General features: G+C 47.8%; 1 protein-coding gene across 1 annotated transcript in view; it reads left to right on the top strand.

Annotated features, from left to right (window-relative positions):
• Positions 1 to 10,538, top strand: part of MTMR14 (myotubularin related protein 14) — a 26,323-nt gene that overhangs the window by 2,501 nt on the left and 13,284 nt on the right. The window contains exons 4-12 of the mRNA XM_035903840.1: positions 318 to 378; positions 934 to 1,056; positions 1,580 to 1,653; positions 4,141 to 4,211; positions 4,802 to 4,876; positions 7,327 to 7,393; positions 8,391 to 8,476; positions 8,778 to 8,854; positions 9,098 to 9,134. Coding sequence (XP_035759733.1) covers positions 318 to 378; positions 934 to 1,056; positions 1,580 to 1,653; positions 4,141 to 4,211; positions 4,802 to 4,876; positions 7,327 to 7,393; positions 8,391 to 8,476; positions 8,778 to 8,854; positions 9,098 to 9,134 — 671 coding nt within the window. The remainder of the gene's footprint in view (positions 1 to 317; positions 379 to 933; positions 1,057 to 1,579; positions 1,654 to 4,140; positions 4,212 to 4,801; positions 4,877 to 7,326; positions 7,394 to 8,390; positions 8,477 to 8,777; positions 8,855 to 9,097; positions 9,135 to 10,538) is intronic.

Raw genomic sequence — 10,538 nt, 5'->3', positions numbered from 1 at the left:
CTCTTCAGGGAAGTACTGTGTGTCTTTAGTGTGGGAGCTGAAGCTTGGCTTAACAAAGCATTGTGTAGCACTATTGGGGTGTCCTTCTGGCTGTCAGTAATGGGTTTGACCTGCCTAGGTCCTACGCAATGACAAGGAAGAGTGAGCTACATTAGGAAATGGGCTTTTCAGGAAGAGGAAATGTGGGGAACTACTGAGAGCACTTGTGTGTGGAGAGAGGGCACCAAACCATGACCTTTTTGTGTGCGTGCATGTCTTGTCAGATTTGGGATTACGTTGGTTTACACAAGCTTCTGTTCTTAATGCCTTCCTTGCAGGAGGTTCTGATGATGCTTGGGCAGATGCAGAAGACATTTCAGAGGAAGATTCTGCACTTAGGTCTGTATGCATCACTGGGATGGGGGAAAAAGGAGTTTGGACCAAAGCTGACTGGCTCAGCCACTCAATTCCGCTCTTTCCTAGGCTGGGATTGGGGTACAGGCTTGAGAGTACCAGGCTGAGAGTCTTACATTCCTTGCTTTTGAGTCTTGAATGCTAAAGTTGGCTGAACCCAGTCTAACTGAAGCCTGCTAATCTATTGCCAGAGGGAAAGGCTGGAGACAGGAATATATAGAGCCATTTAAAAAGGTGTTTGAATTACACAGTCATGTTTACTTCATCAAAAAGTACATCTCCAGGCTGGAGAAAATCTTCTGTATCTTATGTGCTTGTTACGGCACAGAGTGAGACACATGGTGAGGGACCCTAAGCACCAAGTTTGCAGTATCAGTTCATTGCAGATTCTGACTCTGACCTGTGGAGGCAAGGCTCGTGCTATGCGGCTTATGGCTAGAAGTGGTTCAGGGAAGAACTGTGGCAGTATTGTGCAGAGAATCAGACTCAACATGGTCAGTCTTCCATGCTCATCTTGCTTTGTCTTGTTCTGTCTTGCAGAAATGCAGACTCCCAGCTGTTTGACAAGGTCAGAGGGCACGACATCAAGCTGCTTCGATACCTGTCTGTCCGATATATCTGTGACCTGATGGTGGAAAACAAGAAGGTGAAGTTTGGCTTGAAGTGAGTCTGCGTTCATTTGTTTTTCTGCAGGCTTTTGATTGCAGCTAGTGTAGACCTTACACGTGAATTGTTATTGGGTATGCACTCAGCAACCTGGGAGCAGTCCTTGGAAGCATTCTACAGCAGGATCAGTTAGTTGATGCTGTAAAGAGAACCCCAAGGTTTTAGGCCAGAGAAAGCTGTATCAATGGGCAAGACAGCTGTTTTCATCTGTCTTCTGTAGTCTGAGTAGGTTTTCTCTAGAGCTTGCAGTGGTGGGACAGTCACACCTTGAGAAAGGGGAGAGTGAAGTGTTTGTATATAGGAGCAGAGGGAGATGTTTCTCCTGGTATTTCTCTCAGAGGAAAGCTTTAGTGGTTTTGGGCTATACCTGTTTCTCTGGATGTGTTGAGTAAGTTCTACCCCTGCTCTCTGCTGAGTCAGGTCATTGTGTAGGGAGATGTGACAAGTAGCTTTTTGGGTGCTAGTATCTCTGTAAAAAATACTCTACAAGTGTCTGCTGTTTTCCTCTTGTCCTGTGCAGTGTGACGTCTTCTGAGAAGGTGGACAAAGCTCAACGTTATGCTGACTTCACGCTTCTCTCCATCCCATATCCAGGTACAGGACTGATGTCCAGAGGGACTCCCAAGGGACAGGTGACAATCCGTTTCTGGGCACTAGGAACTACGTGTGTGTGTGCATGTGGTGAAATGACTGTGGCTTGCTGAATGTTTCCTGTGTTCCCTCTGGAGAGAAGTTCTTTTAAACTGAGAACAGTGCAACAAATCTGGATGATCTGGCAGTGTGAGTCAGCAGTAGGCACTCTTTGAGGTAGCAGAATAATTTCTCAGCAGTTTTAATTAATTCAAACGCAGAGAAAAAGTCCCAGAGGTGGAGCTGGGGGTAAGATGACACCCCCACACCTCCAAACTACCACTTGATGCAAAATATACATCTTGCTCTGTGTTATGTAAACCCCCAATTCTTAAGAGTATTTTCTAGTCCTAGTGTTCCAGAGCGCCACTGTAAGATATCCTCAGTGCTCGGCAGAACTGTTAACCTGAGCCTGCAATGTACGACTGAGATGCAGGCCACTCCAGCCCGTCTCCCTGGCTATATTAGTCCCTGTGCCTAGCAACCACTGCTGGGTCACTTGCTGCAACTCTTAAAAGATGAGCTGAATATTGCTGTCTGCCTGATGATGTCAGGCTCAGTGATAGGATTGGATGTGAGGCTGCTGTGCTTGAGGCCTGTCTGCAAGGAAGGGCTCTTTTCTCCCTCGCGCACAAAGAAAGGGAGAGGAAAAGAAAAAACCCAAAACTGTTGCAAACCCAAACTTCTCCTTGATTTCTAGTTGTTGTCCTTAAATATTTCTTTTTTTTTTTTAAAAAAAAAAAGTCTATTTCCTTTCATACAAGAATTAGTGACAATTCAGAGAAGCTGCATTAAGATTTGTATTGAGTTTGCCATGCAGATTGCCGAGGTGTACAGAAGTAAGAGTGTTACTGGTTTCTGCGGCTTAGGTATATGTTGCTGCCATATGCCTCATCAAACCTAGACCATGGTAGAGAGAGTGTACACATGTCCTTTGCAGGGTTCGGAAAGAATGAGGAAGAAGTGATTCTATAGAGTTAAGCTGTAGAGTTGTTACTGTATGGGGATCTGCGTATTGTATGCAATATTCAGTGATGGTCCTTCCTCTTCTGCCATCTGGGACAGCTGCTGTCTTTTAGCAGCTCTCCACTGCCACACACATTATAAGAGATAAACCTTATAAACCTGGAAAGTCTCCCTGCAGATGTTGCCTGATTTCAGCAGTGCTGGTTCAGAGGGGAATGTTGTCATTCTGTTAGATCTAAGGCATACATATCTAAGGATCAGAAACCCCTCTAGTGACTGGCCAAATGCCCTGATATGTTCTTAATTTTTCCAGGTTTGCATTGAAAGAATTTCTGTTCTGTAACTTGTCTCTAAAGTTATTCTGAGAACCTGTTGTCTTAGGTGAGGGAGGCAGTGTCCAGACATGACTGTCTAGGGTGAAAGATTTGGGTTAAAACGGGGTATCTGTAGAACTTTTGTGCTCTCCAGTGCAGAAAAACCCTCTTTTCCATTTGACTGGTAGTTGGCATTTGTAGATGCCAATACTTACTGCAATAATCCCCCCGTTCTTTGCTTTAAGCCATTGTTTAATTGGAGTTAAATCTCAGCTGACAGATTGCTTCCTGACTCTGTGCTTTTGAGGGCTCTTCCTGTCCTTGCACAAAGATTTTTTTATTTTTTTTTCACCATTGCAGTTACTTGTGACTTGCTGGGTTGGAATCATTACCTGTGTTCAGTGCCTGCCACAGGATTGTCTTGGTAACGTGGACACTGTTGTGCTGGGGCACACACAGGACATTGGGAGAGGTGTTTCACGTAGCCTGCAGGCAGCCGCAGTGCTAATGGTGCTGCTCAGCTGTGACTAAGTGACTGCAGTCTGCTGCAGAGACTTCAAATAGTTGTTTGAGAAGAACAGAGCCAAAGGACAAACTTCAGGAGGAGAGGGCTTGGTGGAAAACCTTGGAAATAGTTATGTACGTGCTTCCTTCAGATGGGGCAATTCACGTGCTTGAAAGAGGAGACTTAAATGTGAGAGAAATCACAGCTGCCTCTGTCAGAGCCCTTGTTACCTGCAGCAGATGCCCTGTGAAAGTTGGCTTTCTCTGGGGCTCTGCCAGCACCTCCTTTTTCTGGTTCCTTCTCACTCAGTGTGCCAGGCTGATGCCTGTGCAAAAGCCAGTGGCCCTGGAAAGCATAGCTCCTTGGTGAAACCTCTTGTTTGGGAAAGAATGAAATCAGTCCCTAAAACTCTGCATTTGCTGTCTGTTTGGAGTTTGCCCTTTGCTGTGAGTGTGTTCACTGCTGAGTGCTCTGGGTTGTTGCTGTTGGGAGGCCATGCTGCACACTATACTGATGATTACTGCTCTTCTCTTCCTGCAGGCAGCAGTTTTGATTGGTTTGGTGCTCTGGAGCCCGGGGCTGCCAAGCACTTCCAGTCCCACAGGGCACTTCAGTTGTTAGATGTCAGTTAGCTGAATGGTTGTTCATTATTTCTTTTTCTTGCAGGCTGTGAATTTTTTAAGGAGTACAAAGACCGGGATTATACAGCTGAAGGTCTCATATTTAACTGGAAACAGGTACGTGGATGCTACAAAATGTGGAGAGCTGTGGGCTTTACTGGGCTTAAGTCTTGCCTCACAGTTCCTGAGCAATCGTGTGTGTGTTGTGTGCTTATTTCTGATGACAAGGAGGAAACTACCAGGAGAAACAAAGCAGATAGTGAATGTACAAAATTACTCATTTGTTGTAAAATAAATGAATCGTTATCCTGAAGTCCAGGCTGCTTGACCTGTCGTGGGAGGTATGGGTTGCTCCTGTTTTTGAATTTGGTATCTTACTGATAGCCTCTGTTCTCAGTTCTGTCTTTGTATTCTGTCTCCTGCTGAGGGAGGTGGTTGAGTGGAGCAGCCCTAAGGGAATTCAGAAACTAACACGCCTTGTCCCTGACTTTCACTGTTAGGAGCACAGAAAAGCTCCTCTTAGCGTCTTAGAAGGACTAGTGGACATGAGTTAATCCTTACCACTGCACATTTTTCATTCAAAGATGCTTTGCTGAGGCACTTTCTTCTAGATGCACTGTTTGGCATTTGTTATTTTGGTTTTTCTGGAACTTGCTGCCTTCAAGTCATGGCTTTGCTCTGACCAATTGTGTTTGGGTTTTTTTCAGGATTATGTAGATGCTCCATTAAGTATCCCGGTCTCTCTGACCCAATCTCTGAATATTGATTGGAGCGAGTACCAGGTGAGCAAAGCAGTTGTCTCGGTGGGAAGTCAAAGATTCGGTCGGGAGGGATCAGTAAAGATTTGAAGTCTGACTTGCTCCTCTTGCAGTAATCTGGCTCACTTCATACCATCCCAGTGGGAGTGGGGCTGCAGACTTGATTGTTCAGAATAGCGGTGGAAACCCTCTACCCAAAAGCTTCCTGGCTTGGTGTGTCCCGAGGCAGCTGACTGTAACGTCAAATCTTTTTCTGTAGCTTGCATAAAGCTTGCAATCCATTAGGGAGATATGTCGGTAACACAGGTAAGGAACATGCCAGCAAACGGAAAGCAGTATTAACTCGTTCACAATCTTAGCTAGGCGTGTGCCTGCGGTGGGCAGACTTCCTTGGCTGTGGAGAATCTTGAGAGAGATCAGCCTTCCCTTATGTGAGCAGTAGCCGAGTGACCAGGCGCCTTCTTCATGGGTGTGCAAGGTACCTGTCCTATGAGAGAAAGTCATAATTGACCACAGCATGTCTCCATTCCTTACTACTGTGATAACATCACAAACAATAATCAAACTCTTACGTTTGTCTGAGCTTCAAGGTTCAGCCTTTGTCTGTTCATACCAGGGAGCATTACCTTATACTGCTTATTAGTGTGCTCCATTTCACACATCAGTGGACCTACCAATCCCCCCGGGTTTTCTGATGTTTGACTGTGCTGGAGCGTGTCACGCTCCTGTGCTCTGTGGCTGGAAGCACCGCAGAACTAGCACAGCCCCCCATGCCAGGCCAGTGTTTGTCATTCAGTGATGTAAATAATATTTAAGTGCCAGCATAAGCAGAATCATGGAAAAGTAGCTTGCAGTGTTGAAGCAGAATATTGGGACCACAGCTTGTTTATGGCTAGAAACTTGTTCACTGGAATACTGAGCAGCCAGTATTTTAAAAAGGATATTAAAAATTGAAGAGGGTGTAATAAATAGATACAGAAATGATCTGAGGGCTGGAGAAGGTGCTTCACTTAAAGCTGAAGTTCTCAGTCTGTTTAGCTAATCACAAAGGTGATGGAGGGTTGACTTGATTAACGTGTAAGTACATTTGCAGGGAGAAAATACTAATTCTAAAGCGCTCTTCAATCTGGGGAAGAAGAGCTGCACAGGAAGCAGTATCTGCAGGCTGAAATCAGACCTTCAAATAAGGAAAAGCAGTCTTTCGTGTTATTTTTGAGGATGATCTGTTGGAACATGCTGCTAAAGGAGCGGTGAACTGTCACCCCTATTTGAGGTGCTTTTCTGGGCAGAGATGTTGCCAAGTGCAAGCTTCAGGCTGTATTTGGGGCAACTGAACAAAACTTTCTGGTTTGTGGTATAGAGAGATTAGACTGGGTGATTAGATGATTCCTTCTGGCATAAGCACAAGATTGGGTTGAACTGGGCAGATAAAAGACTTTGGAAGTATGTGTTTTTCTGCCCCAGGCTGAGTGTGTTCTCTATTTCCCTACTCTTTTGTTGCTGTGCAGGCTTCACAGCAGAGCAGTATGTTCTTTGTCTGACAGTAGTCTTAAGTGTGGTTACACGCACACGTGCATGCATGTAAGCACACAGCAAGTGTTCCGTTGCTGGTGGTCAGATGTCACTTATACCACTAACACAGTCACAATGAAATGTGTCCCTCTCCTTGCCTTTTCCTTGCCAGTGCTACCTATTTTCCTTGAGCTAGTTCTGGCTCTCATCAGACCGCTGAAATTACCTGCATCTTCTCACAACACAGGGGTGGAGAGTGGCACACTTGAGCTTGTTCTGATGTTTTTCAGCTGCATCTCTTGTAGAGCTGGAGGTCTCCGAGTTGAGAGCCCTTCTGTGGTGCTGCTGCTACTTGGGTGTTACTGCAGAAGTCCAGCCTGTCTGGAGCCGCCGGGAGTGGGTCGGCCCTCTGCAGTAGCCTGCTGGGGCCATTTACAAGGGCCAGAGAGTTTTGAGCAAAGTGCTTGGGTTGTGGGGACAGGCTGCTGACCTTGACCTGCTCACCCCATCGTGGTACTTCCATCATGTACACAGCTGTAACATGGCTGCTGAGCCGTTTGGTAAAGTGCACGCGTGGGGGGGGCTGCAGAATTGGGTCAGCGCTCTGCAGGTGTTTGCTGGGTCACGTTAGCCTCTCTGAGCATGGTCTGCTTGAAGTTTTGGGGCTGCACGCAAGCAGGTTCTGTGCCAGCCAGGCAGCCAGGAGAGACGGAGTTTCTTTATTTTTGTTTGGTTTACTTTTCCCCCCCCCGCCTGGTCTCTTGTCCCAGAATGCCTTTTGCAGAGGATGGGGGGATTGATCAGAGCACCAAGGGAGTCTGTCACTCTGAGGAATGGCAACGGGGTTATTTCTGCTTTGCTTTTATCCCGGATAGAGAAGCCGAGAGCATGGTGGGCTCTGAACTGCAGAGCAGCCTTTTTCTGTGGGCAGACCCTTACCATCGATATTTCTCTTTATGCAGAGCTGGGACCTTGTGCAGCAGACACAGAACTACCTGAAGCTGCTGATCTCCATCATCAATAGTGATGGTAAGGCAAACTCCTTGCTCCCAGTGGTCTAACTGGAGCAGTCACTGTCTCCAGAAGAACAGCTGACTGTAGTAGTGCCACTCTATAAAGAGAGCTTCGCTTCTCTCCCTTCAAAACAGGGTATTGGCCCTAGCATCTCAGGGCTCCAGCTCTCCTCTTAGAGAGGGACTTGCTGATCCCTTGAAGACCCTCTCTTCCCAAGAGTGGAGGGATATCTGAACACTTTACCTAAAGTTTTACTGCTTTAAAGCTGAAGAGAAGAAACATTTGCTCCTCTGCTTGTTGACTCTTGTTCTTAATTTACTGGACATCTGTGTTTTGTGCCCCCAACCCAGGGTCCCATTAGATGCCTATTTAAGAGCCCCTTTCACCCTCTGTCATCACAGCCACCCCAATTCCTTGAAGGGGGTGTATTGCTTTATGTTGGCATCCTGTTCCCTCTGACCACTGTGACTTGGTACCTGGATAGACAGAGCCATGACTGGCTCTGCCAGCCTGGCTAACTACAGACTCTCCTGCAGTCGTTGCGTTGGGACATACTACGAATTTTCTGGAGAGCATGGGAATCGTGCCCTGTGTGTGCCTCTGCTCAAGGTGTATAAGTAGGAAGGTTGGTGAAACTGATGAAGTGTTCAGTTGGAGCAGGTTTCTCTCTGATGTGGGTATAGACTGTGATGGTGGGTTGCGGCTGGGTAGGTATATGTTCTGGGTAGCAAAGTGATGTTCATACCTAGTGACTTCATGGCCTGAGCAGCTGTCAGGACCAGGACAGCACATCAGCTGGGCTGCTGACAACCCAGGACACTCTGAGCAATTTGTTGACTGCTGTATTCAAGACAAAATGTTCTGGCTTGGTGGCTGAGGTCTGCTCTTGAGCCCGGGCTGTGGGGACAGAGGGTAGCTTGTCTTTACAGATTTGCCATAAAGAAAAGTCATTGCTCTTGTTGCAACATCCTGGTTTTTTTTTCCTTCTCCTTCCTACCCCTGCCTGGAACAGATGACAGCGGGCTCCTGGTGCACTGTATATCCGGCTGGGATCGAACTCCTCTATTCATCTCCTTATTGCGCCTCTCCTTATGGGCTGTGAGTACCTGGCTGACCTGCTCTGCTTCTGGGGGTGATTGCTTGGAGGGTGAGTGGCTGTGTCACCAGGAACTGGTGGTGGAAGAGTTAATATTCCTTTTGACTCTCTTGGCTTCAGAGGGGGTGTGGATTGGCTTTGATGTGGAGCCCAATATGCTGTCCTGCCATCAGACATGGTATCACAGGCATGTGGAGCAAGCTGGTCATCTTGGATCACCATGACAGTATTCAGCAGATCACGAATTCCCAAGTTCCAATCCCCAGGGCTGCTGCCTGAAGGCTGTTCTCATTTGCTTTGCAGGATGGGCTGATCCACGTGTCCCTGGAGCCGTCTGAGATTCTGTACCTGACAGTGGCCTACGACTGGTTTCTCTTTGGGTAGGCACGCTAAGTTTTACTTGTGTATGCGTCCCTGCGCAGCAGGGGAGAAGCCTTCAGGGGGTTGTGTTTGCTCACAACCAAAGGTGGATGTTGGGGCAGCTCCCAGTGAGTTGTGACAAGAGGAGCTGATGGCGTTTTTTTACCTGGAGGCTCAGACATCTGGCTATTCTTGACAGATTGTGTTCTTCTGCTGATTCTGGCTTCCAGCATGTGACTAAGCTTCCCTTGCTCTCTTTCCAGGCACATGTTAGTCGATCGACTCAGTAAAGGAGAAGAGGTGAGTGTCTCGTCTGGGGCAGTGGTTGAGCACTGCTTTTTGTTCTCAGGGTACTTGTTTACGGTAGCAGCATTCACTGCCTGCTTCTGGTAATATCAGTGGTCTGGCTGGGCTCTAAAAATTGTTCAGGTGCTGGAAATGTGAGGTAGGAGCCTTGCCCCATCACTTCCTGATGCGTAAGGTGTGGGAATGATTTTCTCTCAGGCCACAGTTTGGTTGATGAGTGTCAGTCCTGCTGGTTCCCCTGCTGTGCCTCTAGTGTTCAGGCCCCTGGTGAAAGGGTGCTAGGGCTTGCTATTCAGCTCAGCAATGAGAAGGGATGCTTAAGGTGTGTGACTCTTGGGATCTTGGAAATAAAGCTGTGTAGTCTTGTGTGCTTGTCACGAGTGCCAGCCCTCCTTGCCTGGGTGCTGCAGCTGCCTGTGGGTTTGCATGTCATCGTGGGCTCATGAAGCCCCTTACTCTGGTTCCAGTGCATGTATTCGGTGGGGTGTATCTGTGGGTACACAAGTGGGTCTGGGAGGCAGTTAAGATTACTGGAACTAATTCTCTTCAAATCTTTAACTGTTTTAATAGCGAAAAATGATTGCTCTGACTACAGGCACAGTATAGTTTTTCGCAATATCGGTTTTTGATAGACGTACTCGCCACCTCTTGATTTCTAACCCTGTTGCTAATCCCCTGCTCCTCAGACTCTCACCTCACTAGGGAATCTCCTGCCCCTGAACAGCAGAGCTGGGACCCTGGCCTGTTTTCCATCTTACAGGTGTCCAGGACCCCTGTATTAGTATCGTTCCTCCCATTCATTCCTTTCCCAGAGCTCTACTGGATGGAGCCTGGCAGCTCTCCTCTGCTCTGGTGCCTGCTTGGCCAAGGGCAGTGTCAGTAGCTGCAACAGGAGAGGGGATGCATGGCAGCCTCTAGCACTCCCTGCTCCCTGCTGCAGGAGGAGAAGGGCTCAGCTCTGTGCAGGTAGATGGGGTGGCAGAGGCACAGCGGGGTGAATGCCGTAGAGAAGACTGGTGCGTGACAGGGCATGAGCTTGGGACCCCAGACACTGCAGGTACTGCATGCTTCCAGGTGTGATACAGCTGTGGTGCTGAGGTGGAGCATGTAGCTCTAACCCTGCTAGTCCTGCTGGGTTTGCTGCTTACCAGGGTATATAAGCAGCTGCTGGGGGCCATTTCTTTTCCATTCTGCACTGATGGCATAAGTACCCGCCATGTGCTTGTGGCATGTGTGCAAAGCATTGATAAGGAGACTTGTCGAACACCTTCCTTTCTGGGCCTCCCCGTGGCAGGGAACAGAGGGTCAGTTTAATGTGTAAGAGAAGGCCCAGGATGGGATGGTGGCAGCTATCTCCTTCCTGCCAGCACCTCCCCACCAAGATAAGAGGCTGCATGG

The sequence above is a fragment of the Egretta garzetta genome, unplaced genomic scaffold (genome assembly GCF_000687185.1).
Source record: "Egretta garzetta isolate BGI_Z169 unplaced genomic scaffold, ASM68718v1 scaffold91, whole genome shotgun sequence".
Classification (NCBI taxonomy): domain Eukaryota; kingdom Metazoa; phylum Chordata; class Aves; order Pelecaniformes; family Ardeidae; genus Egretta; species Egretta garzetta.
Note: the sequence above shows the minus strand (reverse complement) of the source record. Positions and strands in the feature narration are given on the sequence as shown.